This window comes from Acinonyx jubatus, chromosome E1 (genome assembly GCF_027475565.1).
Source record: "Acinonyx jubatus isolate Ajub_Pintada_27869175 chromosome E1, VMU_Ajub_asm_v1.0, whole genome shotgun sequence".
NCBI classification, from domain to species: domain Eukaryota; kingdom Metazoa; phylum Chordata; class Mammalia; order Carnivora; family Felidae; genus Acinonyx; species Acinonyx jubatus.
The window spans coordinates 8630544-8652739 of record NC_069397.1 but is presented as its reverse complement, the minus strand read 5'-3'; the positions used below and the strand labels follow the sequence as shown (position 1 = coordinate 8652739).

Below are 22196 nucleotides of genomic sequence, written 5' to 3'. Positions count from 1 at the left end.
AAGGGTTTAGAGAATTAAGGAGCCAGAAGTCTAGTGGGTTGAAGAATTTGTTGGAGACCTCTTCACATAGTTACTTCTTATCTTGCCCCCCCCTCCCCGGTACCCCCACCAAATACAAGTACGCACAAACACGCACCACCACCAGAAATCCCAAGAAAGAGTGACGGTGCACGAACGGTGTCCTTTTAAATTCACTTGTCATGAAATGTTTTTTGAAGATCGGAAGCCCTTCCATACTTTCTTCATGCTCTGGCTCATTGTGAGGATTCCTGGTCTGTTCTGCATCCCACCTGACCTTCAGAGTATCCTTGAAGTGACAGCCACTTATGCTCTGAATTTCCAGAGCACATTCAGTTTCTTCCTTTCAGTAGTAATCCTTTCAGTGAGATGGGCCTAATTTGAATATTTTTTTTAATACAATTTTTGTCCGGATGTTCCTGTGTGCTAGAACGTTTACTATCAGCACAGTGTGAGAAGGTCTTGATTAAGATTAGTGTTTGCTGGGTGTCCGACTTGGGCTCACGTCATGATCTCACAGTTCGTGGGTTCGAGCCCCATGTCGGGCTCTGTGTTGACAGCTCAGAGCCTGGAGCCTGCCTCAGATTCTGGGTCTCCCTCTCTCTCTGCCCCTCCCCTGCTCATGCTCTCGGTCCCTCTCTCAAAAATAAAAAACATTAAGAAAAATTTAAGATTAGAGTTAGTCACATGAACAGGTACATCTCAGAAGGGAAAACACAGATGATCAACTAATATGAGCAAAAAAGTTGGGGCGCCTGGGTGGCTCAGTCGGTTGGGTGTCCGACTTCGGCTCAGGTCATGATCTCACAGTCCGTGAGTTCGAGCCCCGCGTCAGGCTCTGTGCTGACAGCTCCCTAATAGACTGTGGGTTAGTAGAAACTTACGAAAAGCAGGTTAGTGATACACATTAGAGTCATCAGCGTTCCTCTCAACCCCTTAATCCATCTTCTAGTAAATGTGACTTTTCCTATTAAAAAATATACATTCACTGAAAGATTTTGTTCAGTGACACTATGTCCAGATTACAGTATACATGCTATTATATTTTATGCTTAAAAGATTAAGATTATCCAGTTGTTCCATGTCAAGAAATAGTCTTTGGAAAAGAGTATTTTAACATTTACATAATGTTCTTTCATACATAATTTATTGTTAGCAATCCAAGCTGTTTTCCACTGGAGTCATTAACCTACTTTGTCTCGAAGAATATTTTATGACCGGAGCCTACCATTTAATGTCAATCCTAAAAAGCATACTCTAAAATTGTAAGGACATTGTAACCTTTTTTAAAAAATTGTTTTTAAACTTTTATTCAGTTTTCAGAGACAGAGAGAGACAGACTGTGTACGGGGGAGGGGCAGAAAGAGAGGGAGACAGAATCCGAAGCAAGCTCCAGGCTCCGAGCTGTCAGCTCAGAGCCCGATGCGGGGCTTGAACTCACAAGTGATGAGATTGTGACCTGAGCCGAAGTCGGACGCTTAACTGACGAAGCCACCCAGGTGCCCCATGGCCTTTCTTTTTTTAAATTAAAAACAACAAACAAAACAGTGATAGGAATATAGCTAGATCATTTTCTACTTTTCTATATTTTTTCTCTTTAATGGACAAGGCATGTTATTTTCGTAATTAGGAAACAATAAATGGAACTTGAAAAATAATCATTAAGATTTTTGGCTACACAAATATTTTGGCATCTTTAAAGGTAATAATTTGTTTCTTCCTCACCCTCAGTCAAAAATATGTGGAAATAATATCTTGAAAACTATGTTTCAGGTTGTCAAACTATTTCTGTAGAAGACTTAATGCTAAGTAGTTTTCTCAGATGCTACTTTGTGGGAATCACGTAAATGTCATGTGCTTTATTTTGTCAACTTTCCAAATTAGAGTTTTTTTCACACTGATGTGAAGAGCTAACTCTATCTCTTAACTAGCAGTAGGGGGTTTCTTAGTTGTCATGGTGGGTCTCATACTAGATTTCCAAGAAAATGGCTTGAAAAATTGGTATTGGGAGTATCCACTGACTTGTTTTAGAAATAGGTCCTTAGAGCTGCTGGTCACTGATTTTAGTCAGTTTGGATTAGTGCTTTCTGTTCTTCGTGTATCTGTAGGTAGCCCGAGAATGTCTATTTCATCGAGAGAAGAGAATGGGAATTGATCTGGTTCATGACGATGTGGAAACCCAACTACTGACGGTAAATATGGGGGAAATGCACCAGTGAGGAGAAATGTAGTTGTAAACATGTCCTCAATGTATAGAAACAAACAAAAAATGATATTACATGAAGCCATTTATAAGAAGTTATAGTATCCAAATGTTTATAGCATTTACAAGAGACACCTTTTTTTCTTTGGTTATACATGTAATAGATGTTCATTAGATGTTCATTAGATGTTCAATAGATGTAAGAGAGTTTGAAAGATACAGTATAGGATAAAGAAAGACAAAAAAATCATCTGAAGTTCAGCCGGACAGAAATCACCTTTAATTTTGGAGAATTTCAGTTCATCCAGAGAATTTCAGAGAATTTCTTTTTGTTAGTCATACTTAGCACCCAACTTAAAGACACACAAACAGGTCTTCAAGATTCGAATGATACTGTGTACACAATTTGAATTGTGGTGGGTTGTTTTTCTGGATAAATGCTCAATGATGTTTATTCTTAGATATGGTTGTAGGGAAGACACCACCGTTCTTTTTAAAGACTTAATTTTTTAAGAGCAGTTTGAGGTTCACAGCAAAATTGAGGGCAAGGCATAGAGATATCTCAATTAGCTCCTGTCCCCATCCGGGCACAGCCTCCGCCCATTACTAACACCGCCCCACCAGAGTGGTACCTTTGTTACAATTGACAAACCTACACTGGTCCATCATTAACATCCAAAGTCCAGTTTTACCCTTAGGGTTCACTCTTGGTGGTGTAGATTCCGTGGGTTTGGACAAAGGTATCATAACATATCCATCATTGATGTATATGGTATTTTCACTTCCCTAAGACTCCTGTGTGCTCTGCCTAGTTATCCTTCCCTTCCCAAAGTGCTTTATTTAATTAAGAATTCTATTGGGGTCATTTTCCCATAGCATTAGATATACATGAAGGTGTGATTTTAAGGGTTGCATTGGGTTCCACAATGTCAAGGTGCTATCATTAAAAGAAAAAAAATCAATCCTCTCTTTTTGAATAGTGAAGTTGTCACCCTTTCTCACTCCCCCCCATTTTTTTGCTATTTTAATAACACTGCAGTGTACAAAAATACTATTATTGATAACTGTATTTTTTCTGATTATTTCCTTAGAACACATTTCAAGAGACGTAATCGATATGTTAAAAGGCATATGCATTTGGGAAGTTTTGATATATAGCCAAATTGCCATCTAGAAGCTGAGAGATATATATATATTCCAAACCTTATATATATATTTCAATATATATATTCATATATATAATATATATATATTCCAAACCTTATATATATATTTCAATATATGTATTCATATATACATATAATATATATATTCCAAACCTTATATATATATTTCAATATATATATAATATATATATATTCCAAACCGTCCACTAATTAAATGTGATTTAGTTCTGAGTTCTTCGGCCTTCACTTCCCAGACTTACCCCCAGAAGATCTCTGCTATTCCTTTAAATTTTTTTTTTTCCAACGTTTTTATTTATTTTTGGGACAGAGAGAGACAGAGCATGAACGGGGGAGGGGCAGAGAGAGAGGGAGACACAGAATCGGAAACAGGCTCCAGGCTCTGAGCCATCAGCCCAGAGCCTGACGTGGGGCTCGAACTCACGGACCGCGAGATCGTGACCTGGCTGAAGTCGGACGCTTAACCGACTGCACCACCCAGGCGCCCCATGAAGACTATATGGTTGAGTAGTAACTGATATTGGAGTGAAGAAGGCCTTTATAGTCAAATTAATGAAGGCAGAGACCAAAAGGGGATATTTAATAGATTTGACATTATAGAAATCACGACTGTCTATGTATCGAAACCACTACGCAAAAATACAAAGGCAAGGGACAAACTGGTTAAAAATATACATATATTTTAATACTATATGTATTTATGTATACAGTTATGACTTCTGTGATGGGAAAGGATTGCATTTTAAATATATAAATTAATAAGAAAAAAAGCCCCAGAAAAAGTGGAGACACAGGTGGTTCACAAAAGAAGAAAGCCGAACGATGAGCAAACATGAGTCAAACTATTAATTTCATCACGTTTGCTTTTTGGGGGAGGGGTCCTGTCGCCCCGGGAACAATGGAGAAGATCTGGTGGTGACCGCGTAACAGGTGAGGTAATGAGGTGTACCCTCATTTGTGGTTATACAGGGGCACGGCTTCTGTGAAGGGCAGTTGGGCTGTATTTGTCAAAACCTCGACAAAAGGCATACCCTTTGGTGGTGTCCAAATATTGACTGAGGGTGTTCATCACGGTATTGTTTAATGTCATGGGGAAACGTTCAAGGTTCAAATGAAAAGGCAGGCCACAAACAAGTGCGCGTAGTGTGATCACTCTGTGCTTGAAGTAGTGGCAACAATGACCATGGGCGCTTTTGAAATGTCTTCTCTCTCTCTTCTTTTTTTTTTTAGTGTTTTTTTTTAATTTATTTCTGAGACAGAGAGAGACAGAGCCTGAGTGGGGGAGGGGCAGAGAGAGAAAGAGAGAGAGAGACTCAGAATCCGAAGCAGGCTCCGGGCTCTGAGCCATCAGCACAGAGCCCGACGCGGGGCTTGAAGTCACAAACCGTGATACCATGACCTGAGCCGAAGTCGGGTGCTTAACAGACTGAGCCACCCAGGCGCCCCTGAAATGTCTTCTTGCTGCTGTCTTGGGTTTCTGGGTTTTCTTATGTGAACACGATCTTCAGAGGGAAGTGAGACATGTTTATTTAAAACATGTGTGATACAACACATGCTATGTAATAGTGCATGTATCCTGGCGGCATCTGAATGCCATGCGCGTGGACAAGGAGAGAAGCTACAAAGGTGTTTATAGGAGTGTGAGAGCTGAACTGCAGGGCACAGGCAGGGCCGAGGGAGGGCTGGCCTCCCGGTGTGGAGGTCAAGTTTCCATTTGGACCAAAGAGCTGGGCCTGTTGGAGGTTACATGCCCTGCCAGAGGGAAGTCCCTTATTGGCTGTTCCTCTGTCTCCCCAGTTTATCGTCTCTGAAGAATAGTTATTATAAAAGAAGCCTGCGTTAAATTCACCAGAATGTCTGTATTTACGTACCGTTTGATTGTTTTGATTAAGGACCAGAGATAAAAATAAAGAAAAATGCGACAGTTTTATCCCCGTCCCGACTAGTTCCTTCATGTAATTTTCCGGTAGCCCCAGAAAAGGGAAACTCTCATTCTCATGTTTAGATTGCAGCATCATGAGGGGATGTCGGTAATTAAGTGGATGTAAAAACTGTTCTCTTGTTTTTATTTGACGCTTTCTTTTTTTTTTCCCCAGGAACCAAGTTGCCCTTTATTGATGTGTTCTCACATTGTTGGATGTTGTACCTGATGATGAAAAACGTTAATGTGTTTTGTTTTTTAATCACATAGGAGGTTGACACTATTCTGTGCTGCGAAGAAAGGATGAAGCTTCATTTGGATAAGGCCATCGCTCAACTTGCGTAAGTTGTAACTCTATATACAACGTAAAATCACGTCTCCAAACTGTGCTATTGTGCCTCCTGTTTAAATTTCTCTTAGCGTCTTATGTAAGGATTTGTTGTAGATGGATACACATACACACACGTGCATGCGCACCTATACATTTTTATTTTATTTTTATTTTATTTTATTTTTTAAAGTTTTTTATTTTTTTTTACATTTTTAGAAAATTTTTTTAATTTATTTTTTTTAAATTTCCATTCAAGTTAGTTAGCATCTAGTGCAACAATGATTTCAGGAATAGATTCCTTAGTGCCTCTTACCCATTGAGCCCATCCTCCCTCCCACACCCCCTCCCGTAACCCTCTGTTTGTTCTCCATATTTATGAGTCTCTTCTGTTTTGTTCCCCTCCTTGTTTTTATATTCTTTTTGTTTCCCTTTCCTTATGTTCATCTGTTTTGTCTCTTAAAGTCCTCATATGAGTGAAGTCATGTGAGTTTTGTCTTTCTCTGACTGACTAATTTCACTTAGCGTAATACCCTTCAGTTCCATCCATGTAGTTGCAAATGGCAAGATTTCATTCTTTTTGATTGCCGAGTAATACTCCATTGTATATATATACCAACCACATTCTTTACGCATTCATCCATCGATGGACATCTGGGCTCTTTCCATACTTTGGCTATTGTTCATAGTGCTGCTATAAACACGGGGGTGCATGTGTCCCTTCGAAACAGCACATCTGTATCCCTTGGATAAATACCTAGCAGTGCAATTGCTGGGTTGTAGGGTAGTTCTAGTTTTAGTTTTTTGAGGAAACTTTATACTGTTTTCCAGAGTGGCTGCACCAGCTTACATTCCCATATACATTTTTATTTGGAGGTTGAAGTGAGGTTTTTTTAAAATTTCTATTTATTTCTGAGAGAAACAGAGAGAGAGAGAGAGAGAGAGAGAGAATGTGCACACCAGTGGGGGAAGGGCTTCAGACTTGGAGTTGTCAGTGCAGAGCCCTAGTCAGGGCTTGAACTCAAACTGTGAGATCATGACCTGGGCCGGAACTGACTGAGCCACCCACGTGCCCTGGAGTGCTTGCTTTAAGTTCATAGTTAAAGAAATCATTTTAAGATGCTAAAGAAAGGATTTCTGCCCTAATTTGGAGACATGGCTAAGATTTCTTTCAACTCCGGCTTTCATTCTCTGATGAGAGAGCGACTGGTATATATTCAGCCCAACAGTTGGAGAAGTAATGAATTGTGGCTCACTTTAATGGTGATTTCCATAACTCCTTAAAGACTCACACTTCCCTGATCTCGCACGGTCCCTGGCACATGCTCCCCAGTGCTCTGGTTGTGTTATTACAGCACTGACTGCTTCCCATTGCATTACAATTGTTCGCCCATCCTACTCTCTACCAGAATACAAATTCCTCTTTTCTTGGCAATAGCAGATAGGAGGTATTTACTACTTATGGTGGGGATTGGGGCAAGGGAGAATAATAATCAAAGGAAGGTCTTAAGCAATGATAAACAGCTGTCAGCATAGAAAACACATTGGTTGAGCCTCTTCCCTAACATGACTAGGAAAATTAATGTTCATCTGGTTATGGGTCATGGAAAGCAGCATCGAATATGTCATCCAAAGGAGAGGCTGCTTCTGCTTATATTAATGTTATCAAGGATAATGTGGGATAGCCTACAGGGTATACCTAAGTGTCATAGAGGTATCCGTACTGTCTGTATTGTTTGCTCACTGTGCCCATCAGGATTGATGCTCTGAAGTTTGGCGAGATTTAGATGGCTGAGATCTCTCTCTCTCTCTCTCTGATTGGAAAGGCTCTTTAGTACAGAAATACTGAGGAGAGGTAGAAGATTAGTTAAGGATGACTGACTGTACATGGTTTGGTTGACCATATGCAGTTTTCCTGAGCTGTAACCACAAGGCAGTGCAATTTTGATATTACTTCTTGGCTTCTGTTCCCTGGGAATCACAGAACCACAGTTTAGCATGGTTCACAGAATCGTGTCTGTTCTCTCTTCTCCAGGTCCAGTTCCCAATCCTGTTTTCTTTATAACCTAAAACCTTGCAGCTCATCTTCCATGTTCTTCGAGCTTCTTGCCCAGATTGTTCTACTGTGGAACAGCCACATCTTCCTATCAGTCTCGTTTATAAATTGTCTCATTCCCAGCCATTCCTGGCCCTGTTCAGGCCTTTGCAGAAAGTTGTGTCTCCACACGTGCACTTGTTTGGAATCTTTGTTAGCGATGCTTTAAAGACCGTGGCTTTCATTTCATACGCAGTGGGCAGAATGTCTACCTCATTTGCTGGGTTGGTTTCTCCAGGATTTGTGGGGTTGCCTACATGGTCTTTGGGCTTGGTCCAGGAAAGGTGATGGGAGGAGAGTTTCGTAACTTTATTTGCTTTGGAACACACTACGAAAGCCTCAATTTGGATCTCAGTTGAAAATGGAATGTCATTAGGCAGCAATATGGCAGCCAGGATTTTTCCCATCTTGGGTTATAAGATAGGTTGATGAGATGCTGCCTCTAACACCTTCCTAAGGGAGTTTCTGAGGTCAGGTCAGAGGAAGTTCAGGGCATGTCAGACCAAGAGAGGAAGGCTATGGGGCATCTTGCTCCCAGACAACAAGTCAGAAAGGCCTTAATCTTAGAGTTTCAACAGAAGAACCTGAAGCAGGAGACTGAACGCAGAAATAGCAAGGGGAGGTAACTCTCCCATCTTTCAACTTTTGCATGTGTTTTAGAGTTCCCCAAATTGTTTTAGGATTCACAAAATGCAGACTACTGGCATGTTGCTACCCTCATTTCCATTTTACGGAAAAAGAATCTGCTCTGATAGGTCAGTTGACTTACCTAAAGGTACAGGCAGCTGGGATTAGTCTAGTCAGTTCAACACAGGCTCTACCAAATGGCTTCTGTATGCCAAGACCGTTCTGTGTGCCAGGAATACCGAAATGATGAAGACCATCCAGTTGTCCTGTGTTTTCAAATACTATCTAGATGCTAATGATCCCCCGATTTTTATTTCCATCCCAGACCTCTCTCCCAAGTTCCAACAAGCTCCTTGGTAGCTCCACTTGGATGTTTAATGGACGCTTGAGCTCAATGTATTGGCTGAACTTCCGTTTTCTCCCCAGCCTACTCACCCACAGCCTCACCCATCTCTGTTGATGGAATTCTGCTATTCCAATTGCTCAATGTCACCTCTTTATTCTCCATTGATGTTTAAGCTTCTAGGAGAGATTGGCTCTCTCTTTAAAAACACTCAGAATCTGAACGCCTGTCACCTCCTTCACCACTACCCTGTTGGTCAAAGCCACTACTATCCTTCTCCTGTGTAACTTAACTGTATCCATCTGCTAATGGGTCTACCTGTCCCCTGCTGTCTGTTCTCAACCCAGCACCAAATGATCCTTTAAAATTATAAGTCAGCGGTCTCTTCCTTCACTCGGAACAAAACTTGACTCTTTCCAACATCCAGCAAGGTCCTGCCTGATCTATTTCTTCCTCCTGCAAGTCTTTGCTCAAACACTGCCTCCTTAAGGAGTCTTACTCTGACCGTCTTGTTTAAATAATCACTCACACTCTTGTTTCCTTTTCCCTGCTTTGTTTTCTGCCTTGTTCTGCTAATGAACCACACAATTTCCTTATTCCTTAGGGGTATTGCCTGTCTCCTTCTGCTAGAATGTCAGCTTCTTTAGAGAAGAGATGTTTGCTTTGTCCATGGATGCATTTGGGCTTGGAGAACAGTGCCTGACATGTATTGAACACTCAGGAATTTGTTGAATCGACTATTGCCTGAGTAAAGATGTGGCTCACCCATCAGCCATGCCCACCCCATGGGCCTATCTCTCTTGTGGTGAACTGCTGGGTCTCTTCTCTGGCAGAGCAGGAAGCACCATGCATCTGAGAGTCTCTTCCTTCCCAGAAGGGTGGCTGCTGGAGCATATGAGCCTGGGGGCCACCAATTCCTGATCTGCTTTCAAGCACTCTCTCCCCTGCCCCAGAGCTTAATTTTGACGCTTGGTTTCTATCTCCTGGCAAGCTTCTTCAGCCTCCCGTGAGCACAAACTGAAGTCACTTTTAGATGGAGGGAAGCTGGCTTTAAATGTCTCAAAACTTCTCACAGAGTGGGACTCAAAGAATGGAGGGATTAGGATATAGAAGAGGGAAAAGAAGAAGGAAAGAGAGGCACAGGTGTGGACAGATTACTTTAAACCAGTATCCTTCCTGGAACAGGGCTTGTGTTAGGAAGATGGGCCCCAGCCTCAGGGCTTCAAACCTTCTGTTTGTCTACACCTCTTCTCTCCCAAGCCCCACCACACACCATGGAAGGGGCAGTGTGGGCAGGGTTCTAATTACTCGCATGTATGGACACCTTCAGCGAGGGCGCCTGTTAATTGGGAAGCTGGACATTGTGTGCAAGAGGAGAGACCCAGATCGCAGTGGTGGGTGGGTCCCTGCACAGAAAGGCATTTACCCTTCCTCACATCAAATTGTTGCCTAAACCTGAAGTTCCGTTTCCCCCACTCGGCGTTACAGAGCTAACAGAGCTTCCCAGCACGAGCTGGAGAAGGACCTGAGTGACAAACAGGCAGCTTACCGAATCGACGATAAATGCCACCATCTGCGCAACACGTCGGATGGTGTCAGCTACTTTCGCGGAGTGGAGAGGGTCGATGCGACGTAAGTTGGGCACGAAGCACTTCTAGGATTTTGACGTCATTTAATTCGTTCTCTCTCCCTTCAAAATGATGCAGGTTAGAAGTGGAAAACATGGGAAGAGAAGAGATCCTCCCTGCTTTGGACGGATCTTCAGTAAGCGTGCATATTCCTCCGTCAGGCCTTGACTCTAGCATCCTGTATTATTTTGTAAAAGAATATTTGTTGTTTACACTTATTGTGGTGGTGAGCACTGAGTAATGTATAGAATCATCAAATCACTGTGTTGTACACCTGAAACTATTAGGACGTTGTAATCCACTGTACTTCAAGAATACATATTTTTAAAAGCTCAAAAAAAGAATATTTGTTTATAGTTCTACCTGTGAAAATAACAGCTACTTGAAGCAGAAACTGTGGAATAAAAAAAAAAAAAACAGCTTCCTGTTTTATTATCACTGCTTGTTGCTTAAAAAAAATTGTTTTTTAACGTTTATTTATTTTGAGAGACAGAGACAGAGTGCAAGTGGGGGAAGGGTAGAGAGAAAGGGAGACACAGAATCTGAAACAGGCTCCAGGCTCCGAGCTGTCAGCCCAGAGCCCAACTTGGGGCTTGAACCCACAAACTGTGAGGTCACGACTGGAGCCGAAGTCGGACGCTTACCCAACTGAGCCACCCAGGCGCCCCATCACTGCTTGTTGCTTTAAATGTTGAACATTAAACTTGTTCCATCAGTGGTTTCCATGCCAGGCCCCTGGATGCAGTCTTGGGTTCATGGTCTTTTTCCAATCCTTCCCTTTAAAAAAAAAAAAACCCAACTTGATTGAGGTGAAATTCACCTACACTGAAATACATTTGGTGTACATTTGGGTGGGTTTTGACAAATTTCTATGCCTGTATCACCATGACCACAGTTGAAATGAAGCATATTTTCCTTGCCTTGGGGCACCTGGCGGGCTCAATTGGGTAAGCATCTGACTCTTGATTTCAATTCAGGTCATGATCTCACAGTTCGTGAGCTTGAGTCCGCATCAGGGAATCTTGCTGGGGATTCTCTGTCTGTCCCTCTCTCTCTGCCCCTCCCCCCATGAATAAATAAACATTAAAACACGTTTAAAACATGTTCACCAGAACATTATCATTCTCTTCACTCTTTGCTATTCCAGTAAAGGGTTATTACTATATTACTGTTTTCGTTAGTACTTCCTTGATTACTCCTGAGGTTGGATGTTTCTTCATATGTTTATTGGGCCAGCGAGACACATTTCTTATGACTCAACACGCTGATACCCTTCATCAATCCCCCCAGGCCTCCCGACTGGACTTAGTGTATGCTTTGGATTTACAGAAACATTAGCAGGAAAATAAGGAACAATTAAGAAAAGTTTTCGACAAGCTTTGCTCTGATGTTTATATTTTAGGCAATAAAACCAGGATTCATTGCTCTGGGGTTCTGTCTTTCACAAAATGAATGATTTCCTGCAGACCATCTAGGCTGATTCGTCCTTGTCACCCACGTATGATTCTCCTTTTTTTCCCCTCCAGGGTCTCAGTGCCCGAGTCCTGGGCCAAATTTACGGATGACAATGTTCTCCATTCCCAAAGTACGCGAGCGGCCTCTTCCAAGCTAAGGGACGACATTCACAACCTGTTGGTTGTGACTGCCAATGAGATGTGGAATCAGTTCAACAAAGTGAACTTGTCTTTCACCAATCGTATTGCTGAGACTGCAGATGCTAAAAATAAGATTCAGATTCACTTAGCGAAGGTAAATCAAGCGCCCGTGGTACCCCTTGGCTGACCCGGATAGATGGGGCAGGGGGCTCTGAGATCACAAATCTCTCACCGCTGCCGCCGAGATGCCGTAAGACACATGACCTCCTGGCCATCCAGACTGAGAAAAATTAAAGCCAGTACAAAGCACGCCATTTATTTTAGCCAGGTAGCCAGGTGTCAAAATGAAATCGGAATCCACTTGTGTTTGGAATACAAAGAATGCACTGTGCATGGAAAGGTTCCTAGTAGTTAATAGAAACAAAAATATTATGGTTAAAGTTTAATGGATCGCTGGATGTAACTAGGAAGTGAATGTATTATTAGAACATATGGCAGGGATGTTTTCTGTTCAATTATTTCAGGCTCTTTTTCTGAAACCCAAACCAGGAAACGATTAGGTGGTTCAAAGTGTTTCTGATATTGAACTTCTTAAAGTGCTCTAAGCATAAACGTTTTACGATGACAATAAAATGAAGGACTTCAGCAGAAGTCGAGTGTTTCAAGATAAACAAGGAGCTCTTTCTTTCGCGTCTCTCTTGGAGCCGTTATGTTTTCTGTGGATTATGCTGCGTATGGGTTTTCATTTCTTATTTTAAGAACCTGACGCATTCAGCCATGTTGCTAGAAGGTGATATTATCCCCCTGGGGGCACCAGGCTCTCCTGGATGGCAGCGGTTGAAGTCCCCTTCTCCTGGTGTCTTCTTTGGGCAGGAGATCTGTTGAGCCGGGCAGCGCGCTACAGAAGAGAGAAGTAGGATAGTCCGTTGTGTCCCCAGGAAGCTTGTATTTGTGAAGCTTCCCAGCGACACACGGGAAGCTCATGAACAATTAGTAACGATAGAAAGTTGTAAACCGCGGTCGCCAGATACTAAATACAGAAAGTGTCACCCCAGGGTCTGGGGAAGGAAGCGAACATTCAGGCGGAGTGACGTCTCCAGCCTCAGGCGGTGGCCGGTCAGAGGCGGAGGTCAGGTCTGTAAACGGATGGCGTGTGTCCTGGGAAGAGAAACTTGCCAAGGCGGGCTGGAGCCACAGGGTAGGAGACATCAGTGGGAAGGTGTCCACGGGGCAGTCCGAAGCTATTCCAAAGGCCTCTAGAAGGCTCACGTGATCGGAGTCCCTTTGTTCAACGAACCTGTATTTACTTCTGCATCAGTTGGCTAAGGTTGTCGTAACAAAGCATGACAGACCGGGTGGCTTACACACCACAAATCGATTTTCTTACAATTCTGGAAGCTGCAAGTCCCAAGATCGAAGAGTCAGCAGGGTAGGGTTGGTCTCTTCTGAGGTCTCTCTCCTTGGCTTACAGATGGCCATCTTCTCCCTATGTGTCCCATGCTCTTCCCTCCGTGCCTGCTCGTGTCCTAATCTCCTCTGCTTATGAGGACACCAGTCGTACTGGACTAGGACCTACCCTAATGACCTCATTAAAAAAAATTTTTTTTTAAATTATTTTTGAGAGAAAGAGAAAAGGCACATGAGCGGGGAAGGGGTGGGGGAGGTGGAGAGAGGATCCGACGTGAGGCTCGAACCCACAAATTGTGAGATGGTGACCTGAGCGGAAGTCAGATGCGTAACCGACTGAGCCCCAAGGCACCCCCCTCCCCCGCAATGACGTCTTTTTAACATAATTGCCTCTCTGAGAGGCGCTTTCTTCAAATACAATCACATTCCGAGACACTGGGGTTAGGACTTGGACACAGGAACTTTTGGGGGGCTGGGGAAGAGAGTAGCATTCAGGCCCTACCAGCTGCATTCGAAGTACTATGCTGGGCACTTTGGGGGGGTAAACACACATGGGCAACACATTGGTCCTGCCATCTTGTATCTTAGAGAGACCCAGAGGTTGGGTGACCCTGGGATGTGTCTCCAGGCCACAGGAAGGTGGCCGAGGAAGGGGAGAGTGGTGGGCGGATGGGGAGAATCGGGAGTGCAGAGGTCAAGGTCGTGGCAGAAGGCGGAATTGTCAGGGTCTAGGAGAAGAGACCAGGGAGGGATCCAGGGTGATGCAGTTTGGGGGCAGGGGGAACCCTCTTTACGAAAAGAGAATAGAAAGTCAGGACGCCCAAACTGCCAGTGCTCCTCTCACGCAAGTGAGACACCCAGAAACTTGAACTTGATTGGCTTCAAGGCAAATCGTCCACCAGCAGGAAAACGCCTCTATGAGGCTAGTAAGAAGACAAAGAGGCAGGACGTCCTGATTGAGGAGGGAAGTAAGGGCCATTCACACCTCCCGCCTTAGGCACACACGCACGCTGCTAAATATTTAACAGGCGATCTAGCGGTTGTGGGTGGGAAGGAAGCTCCAATTTGCAGTCTTTGCTCATCTCTATCGCGTAAATACTCTCCCCACCTGGCAGGTGGCACCTGGACCTGGGAAGAGATGCCCACAGTCAGCTCTCCGGAGATTCCCAAGGGACGGGGCTGGGAGGGATCAAGGAGCTCAGAGAAACCCCCTCCCCACGGGAGGGCAAGGGGCCCTCTCCTCAAATGCAAGAAGCCTCAGGCATTTGCTCCTCTCCCTACAGACCCTGCAGGAGATCTTCCAGACTGAGATGACCATAGAATCCATCAAGAAGGCCATCAAGGACAAGTCCACCTTCCTGAAGGTGGCTCAGACCAGACTGGATGAGCGCACCAGGAGATCCAACATAGAGCTCTGCCGGGACATGGCTCAGCTACGGTGAGGCAGGAGAGCGCCCCTGGCAGGAGGGCCAGGCTGGGGGGGACGCGCCTGGGGGGCAACCCACCAGCCCGATGGTGGCTCTGTGGTCTTCATGAAGGCGCTTCCTGTTTTCACACCGGTCAGATCGCGGAGCACAGTGATGCTGATTCTGTAGGAGCCTCCTTCAAGAGCGTTCGTAATTATTCATGATGGGCACGACGTTGCAATTGAGGAGGATGAATGATAATTCTGGGGGTGGGTGGTGGTGACGGAGTCCCCACGGTTTGAAAGTATTTAATGCCACTGAACTGTATGCTTACAAACAGTTGAGATGGGGGCGCCTGGGTGGCTCAGTGGGTTCAGCATCTGACTTTGGCTCAGGTCATGATCTCCCAGTCCGTGCGTTCGAGCCCTGCATCGGGCTCTGTGCTGATGTCTCAGAGCCCGGAGCCCGCTTCGGATTCTGTGTCTCCCTCTGTCTCTGCCTCTCCCTTGCTCATGCTATGTCTCTCTCTCTCTCTCTCTCTCTGTCAAAAATAAACTTAAAAAAAATTTTATAGTAAATAAATGGTAAATTTTTTGCGTGTACAATCCACCACACACACAAAAAAGGAAATGATACCAATACTATATGCAAAAAAAAAAATGATAATAAACATTGAGGCTCATTCATTGGGGCCAGTGGGGCGTCCGGGTTCCTCTGCACTCTCCTGGGGTCTGGGGTTTCCAGAACACCTCTCTTATAAGTACCTCTCTTGTAAGTGTTGTTTCCTGTGTGTATTTCAGTGCCTGGGACTCATCAGAAAAGGGGGGTGTGGTACCAGTTCCAATGACCCCTGTCTATTTGCTCTCACTCACTTGTTCTCATTGGCCTCTCTTGGCATTTAATATCTCCTCTCCTCATCAAGACCATCATCGCGGTCCCCTAGGACCCTTTTTGTTAGGCTCATTTCAGTGTATTCTGTTCTCAGTAGAAATCAAAAGCAGCTGGCCCTCGTCACGTCCTGCACATACACAGGAACAGGAAGATTCGGAGGCCGCTGAACGCTAGATGCATCTTATTAGGGTGATGATTTTAACTTCAAACATCCCTTTTTGGGATGGGTTCCTGGGGAATTGGCCAAAGCTTCCCCCCATCCCACCCCACCCCCTCCGCTCCGCCCCACATTCTGGCTTCACGTCCAATTTCCCAACACCTGCCAGTTTGCCTTTTCTTTGTGGATTTCATCATTGTCCTTCTCAGGTCAGGAAAGGCCCCGTGCGGAAGCAAATCGAACTTATAGCAAGTGGAGGCGCAAAGGGGTTGCGCTTGAACTTCCAGATTCCTTTCTGGTGCCGGTGTTGGTGGTGGGGGGGAAACGGCCGCCCGCTGGTCTTGTCTCCCGCCTGGTTCCCGGATGGGGTTCCCTCATCATCACAAAGGATTTATCCTAGGACTAAAACAGCTTTGAGCCCCGGCCGGAGACACAAATGTGGATTCCTCGGAGGCCAAGGGAGATGGCTGTGAGGCCAACAATCCAACGATGGTGAAGATAAGAAAGAGGGCGATGGCTGGAATAGAGTGGCTGCTTGGCTCTCGTTCAGTGCCGGGGCCCGTCCTCAGCCCTCCAGGACCTCGCTGACTCCCCGCATTTTACAAACAAGGAAACTGAGGCACAAGCGGGTTGAGCGACTTGGCGCGTAGAGACGCAGAGTGAGTCCTTGCCCACCGCACCGCAGAGCCCCATTCAACCCAATCAACCATCTCTCTCCCCGCCTCTCACGGGGGTGGTGATTGTACCATCCCCCTACGGCGGGCCCATCTCATCCGACCTCCTCAACGCCCGTGTGGAGTGAGTCGACAAAGCAGGAACTGCACCCCCGTCTCCCTCGCAGAGGATGAGACAGAGGGTCACAGAGGAGATCGTTCCTGCAGAGCACCGTCCCCGCGCAGTATGGACATTGTGTGCGTTGGATGCTAAGAAGTGTGCTTCAGCAGATAGGCCAAGGGAACGGCTGCCTTTCTCCTGGTGGGGCGGCCCTCTGGGCCATCACAGAGCAGCGCATCCAGGCTGGCACCACGCTTCCCCAAGTGGGTTCCAGGGAGCCCCTCCCCACATGCAGCCCGGGCATTATTCGGGGTGAGCTGACCTCCGCCCCTGGAGGCCAGGCAGGTCCCCCGACGGCCAGTCTGCAGCGCCCGTTTGCTTCCCAGGACGCCGGGAGTGAGAGCAAGGCCCATCCGGCCCCTTTAGGATTTGCTTGCAGGTTGTGGCTCTCCGCAAATATTATCAGGGGACGCTGAGCGAAGTTTCCTTCTCTGAGAGTTTCTGCAGCGGCACCAGAAGGGGAGACGGGGATCCATAAATTGTTCACACTGCCATCCGACCGACACACAAGGGGCTGCTTTTTAAAAGGTTTCTGAGCAGCCGTCTAAGTCGTCTAAGCAGACAAGGAGGCATTCAGGGCTGCGTGATTTTTACTTTCTTCCCCCTTCAGGGCTACACAGAATTTACTCTCCCTTTGCTTCCTGTAGAACCCACAGTATGTCTGTTGCCCCTGCCCCCTTTCCTGACCTCAGGACAAAACTGACTTTTGTTTCCGTCAAGATTTCTCGTTAAAGTGTCGTTGCCAAAAGATACGGTCCTAGAGGAACAGCCGTGGAATTTGGGATGACGACTGAGGGAGGGGATCATTTTCCTTATTCACCCTCATCCTTTGGAGAGGAACCCTTTGGCCGTGTAGACGAAGAAATGAGAAAGACTGTGGATTCAGGGGAGTGAGTGACAAATTGCAGTTTTCGTGTCCAGACTTTTGTTTTCATTTCAAGTTTTCCGAAGGGGTTCTTTCAAAAGCAATGCTAAAACATTTTTGGCATCTTTGGTGGGAGGCCAGACCAGGCTCTGCTCCACTTAAATAATCTTGGTACGTTAAAAAAAAAAAATGACGGTAGCTTTATTTGTATTTGAACGCAAAATGTTTTTTCAGTTCTGTAATTCCCCTCCCAAAATGAGTGGTTTCAGCAGAACAGCTCTCTGTGATCTGCGGAGAACAAGGAAGCCAGCGGTGAGATGTGGCCTTGAAAGATGAGTGAGAAGGGGCGTCTGGGGGGCTCAGTCGGTTGAGCGTCCGACTTCGGCTCAGGTCATGATCTCACGGTTCGTGGGTTCGAGCCTCGCGTCGGGCTCTGTGCTGACAGTGTGGAGCCTGCTTGGGATTCTCTCTCTCCCCCTGTCTCTCTGCCCCTCCCTCTCTCACTCATGCTTTCTATCTCAAATAAACAAACTGCAAATTTTTTTTAAAATGGTTAAGGTGGTAAATTCTATGTTGCGTGTCGTCTGTTGCAATTAAAAAGCTAGTATCCTGAAAAAATTGCACATTTATCTGGAATTCAAATTTAACTGGGCATCCTGTATATTACCTGGCAACCCTACATTGTGGGGATTACAAATAGGAATGAGACGGTCTTACCCAACGGGGTCCTGTATCCTGAAGCCAGCTTCCCGGGTCTCTGCTTCTGTGCTTTGCTTGCAGGGACCGGAGAGGGTAGGGGCAAGAAATAGGACCCAGTTCCTTATTATGGCCAGTGAGGCTCCTTATTTCCTTCTTGGTTTCCTGGATAACCGCATGAAGCTTATAAATTCATGTGGGCCGCCTGCCTGTGGAGAGGGCAGTTGATCAGTCCCCCAGCTCAATTTCCTTGTCTGCAAAACAAGGAAGCTGGGCTTGATGACCTCTCACATTTATTTTCCAGCTGCAGGGTTCTGTGAAGCTATACGGTTGCCTGGGTATAATGATTTTCTCATGGCCTGGGTGTGTTTCTATGATGGAGAAATCCCTTTCTATCTCTAGGGACACCGTATCTTTATTCTGTTCATTGTCACTGTTCTCTTTATATTATTACTGTCTATTTTATTTTATGTTTTTAGGGGCGCCCGGGTGGCTCAGTTGGTTAAGCATCCGACTTCGGCTCAGGTCACGATCTCGCAGTTTGTGAGTTCGAGCCCCGCGTCGGGTTCTGTGCCGACAGCTCAGAGCCTGGAGCCTGCTTCGGATTCTGTGTCTCCCTCTCTCTCTGCCCCTTCCCCGCTCATGCTCTGTCTCTCTCTGTCTCAAAAATAAATAAAAACATTAAAAAAATTAAAAAAAAATAAAAGCAGCTGATGGCTAGTTCCATGCAAAACTATAAGGAAAGTTACCTAAATTCCTATGCCTTGGTTTTGTCATCTGTAAAATGGGGATAATCGTAGTATCTACTTTGTGGTGTTGTTATGGGGATTAAATTGTCTGATCATGGAAAGTACTTAGGACTGTATATACATATGCATATATATTTATATATATACTACATGTATAGAATGTATATAATACACATATACATGTTATATACTATATTTATATATAATAAAGTAGTTAAGAAGTGTGTTGCTATCATTATTATTGTCTGTTTTTTTAATTAAAAAAAATCGTTTTAACAGTTATTTATTTTTGAGAGACAGAGAGAGACAGAGCATGAGTAGGGGAAAGGGCAGAGAGAAAGGGAGACACAGAATCCGAAACTGGCTCCAGGCTCCGAGCTGTCAGCACAGAGCCCAAAGCGGGGCTCGAACTCATGAACTGTGAGATCATGACCTGAGCTGAAATCAGATGCTTAACACACTGAGCCCCCAGGCGTCCCTGGTTTTTAAATTGTATTAAGTTTATTTATTTATTTTCAGAGAGACAGAGACAGCATGAGTGGGGCCGGGGGGGGGGGGGCGGGCAGAGAGAGGAGGAAAAAGAGAGAGAATCCCAAGCAGGCTCTGCTCTGCCAGCACAGAGCCTGATATGGGGCTTGAACTCATGAACCGCGAGATCATGACCTGAAGTGAAATCAAGAGTCAGATGCTTAACCGCCTGAGCCACCCAGGCGCCCCTATTATTGTCTTTTTATAAACTGTTTCCTATTCTTTCTCTTAAGTGACCACGTAGTCCTCTCTCCTCAGTGTAATTGGCCAAATCCGTGGGTAAAGGAGCACCTGCTTAACTGCTCAGGAAGAGAAAGACTTCCTAAATACAAACACGGTGGAAGGAATCACCAAAAGAGAGAGAGAGAGAGAGAGGGAAAGATTTGGCTTACTGTAAAAAATTGAAATCATACGAATAATAAAAACATCATAACCAAAATCAAAAAGGCAAAAAACAACTTAGGGAAAACATTTGCCAGAAGGAAGGCAGACCAAAAACAAAACAAAACAAACAAAAAAAACCAGCAAAAAAAAAAAAAAAAAAAAAAAAATCAGCATGCCTAATACTGGAAGAGCTCTTTGCAAATGAATAAGATACAAGTAATACCCCAGTAGAAAAGAGAACAAGAGAAGCGGCTCAGAGCAGACCAGGCAGTTCACCGTTGACAAGGTCAACAGACTTTTGGCGAAGTTTCACTGATACTCACGGAAACAACAATTAAAACAATATTGACCCATGTAACTTGAGGAGATGCTATAGGTTTTTCCATGGAATGAATTTTTTTTTTCTCTTTTATCTTAATGAAAAACATGTCATGTTTCTTTTTACCGCCACAAGGTAATTGGAACTACAGCCTGTTCCACAGTTTTATGTAGCTGATTTCAAGCACGATCAGTTTCCGGTTTATTATGTTTTCCGCCTTTACAAGTACGTTGACCCTGGGAACTTGAGGCCTTACCTGGGGACGCTGCTGGGGGGCAGGGGCATTATGATCTGAGGAATGTCCCATTAACTAACCCCTCTCACTGTCCCCCTCCCTCCCCACCCAGGCTATGTTGACGGTTTGTGCTGCATTTTAGCCACTGAGTAAAGTCCCTAACAATGAAAATAATTTCCATGATGAAATAAATATAAGAAAGTCCAGCTGAACTTTGATTTTTTCCCCCCATTTTTACTATATAAAAAAATATCACACTGTCACAGGTTTACAAGTTTTGCCTCTGTTTTAAAATATGACATTTTGGGGGCGCCTGAGTGGCTCAGTCGGTTAAGCGTCTTGACTTCAGCTGGTTCATGACCTCACGGTCCCTGAGTTCGGGCCCCGCCTCGGGCTCTGTGCCGACAGCTCCGGGCCTGGAGCCTGCTTCGGATTCTGTGTCTCCTTCTCTCTCTGACCCTCCCCCACTTGTGCTCTGTCTCTCTCTGTCTATCAAAAATAAATAAGTGTAAAAAAAAAAATTAAGAACAAAAAATAAAATATAATATTTTTTTAAAAGTAGAATCCACTCCCAGCGCGGAGCCCAGCGTGGGGCTTGAACTCCCAACCTTGAGATCAAGGCCTTGAACTGAGATCAAGAGTCAGGGGCTTAACCGACTGAGCTACCCAGGCGCCCTTAAAATATAGCAATTTAATATACGTGGGTATGAAAATTTGACGGTGTCCTTAAAATCCTTGCTTTTTGGATTCTGGGTGTAGTTAAGGGGAGTGGCCCCGGCCTGGTACCGGAACCAGAAGGGAGCCCAAGCACTGGTTCCGTTTTTTCTGACGTCGGGGTGCCCTTGGGGCTGCTGGGGGCCTCAGCCCAGCAGCCACCGTCCAGTGGGAATCCAGTAACCACGCAGGCCCTTAATTCAGCACATAGCCGGTCTCGGGGGAGTGCCTTCCGCCAACCTAACCGGGCGCTTCTCTGCCTCCGCAGCCTTGTCAATGAAGTATATGAGGTGGACGACACCATCCAGACCTTGCAGCAGCGTCTGAGGGAGGCAGAGGACACCTTGCAGTCGCTGGTCCACACCAAAGCCACCCTGGAGCACGACCTGGCCGTCAAAGCCAATTCCCTGTACATCGACCAGGAAAAGTGCATGAGCATGCGGAAGACTTTCCCCAACACCCTCCGGTTGGTGGGCTTCTGTTAGGGACCCCCTCCCCAGGAGGAGGGCAAAGAGAACCAAAGCCACAGGGCTTTGGTGGCAGCATTGAAATCAGCTGCTCCTCTATTCACTTATTAAAGGATTGCGTTGATAGAAAGGTACGAGCGTCCTGTCCTGGAAAGTCTTATGTTTCCTTCCAAACCTTAATTTTCTATTTACTAGGCTTCTGAGCTATGGGAAGGAAATAAAGACACCCAATCTAAAGGAGAAATTTAAAAAAAACAGAGAGAGAGAGAGAAAGGATTATTTGTATTATCCTCGTTATTCTCTGTGTAACACGAATGGGTTGGGAAGTAGAAATGTATCTCCTCTGAGGGTGGTGGGGGCCGGAATCACAGATAGGGTGGATTTTCAGCTCTGCCTCGAAGGAAACAGAAAAGGAGAAAGACCCTTGGGTACGCAGGGTACCTTGGGGGTAGTCTGAGCCAAAACACGGGTGGAAAAATACACAGTGCGTTGGGAGCCATAGTTAAGGAGACCAGGCTGTGATTCATGATGGCGGGGCACGTGAGGTGGGGAGGCCTTCAACTGCAGGTCAAGGAGTTGGGGGAGGTCCGAGCGGTGGAAAT

At 45.2% G+C, this 22196-nt stretch overlaps 1 protein-coding gene across 2 annotated transcripts in view; it reads left to right on the top strand.

The window, feature by feature from the left end:
• TEKT3 (tektin 3) overlaps positions 1 to 21728 on the top strand; it is a 32865-nt gene extending 11137 nt beyond the window's left edge. For both annotated transcript variants that reach the window (XM_027047483.2, XM_015081161.3), the window contains exons 3-8: positions 2127 to 2210; positions 5597 to 5667; positions 10208 to 10351; positions 11874 to 12096; positions 14633 to 14787; positions 21396 to 21728. In XM_027047483.2, coding sequence (XP_026903284.1) covers positions 2127 to 2210; positions 5597 to 5667; positions 10208 to 10351; positions 11874 to 12096; positions 14633 to 14787; positions 21396 to 21612 — 894 coding nt within the window. In that variant the 3' untranslated portion in view covers positions 21613 to 21728. The remainder of the gene's footprint in view (positions 1 to 2126; positions 2211 to 5596; positions 5668 to 10207; positions 10352 to 11873; positions 12097 to 14632; positions 14788 to 21395) is intronic.
• Positions 21729 to 22196: the final 468 nt, after the last annotated feature.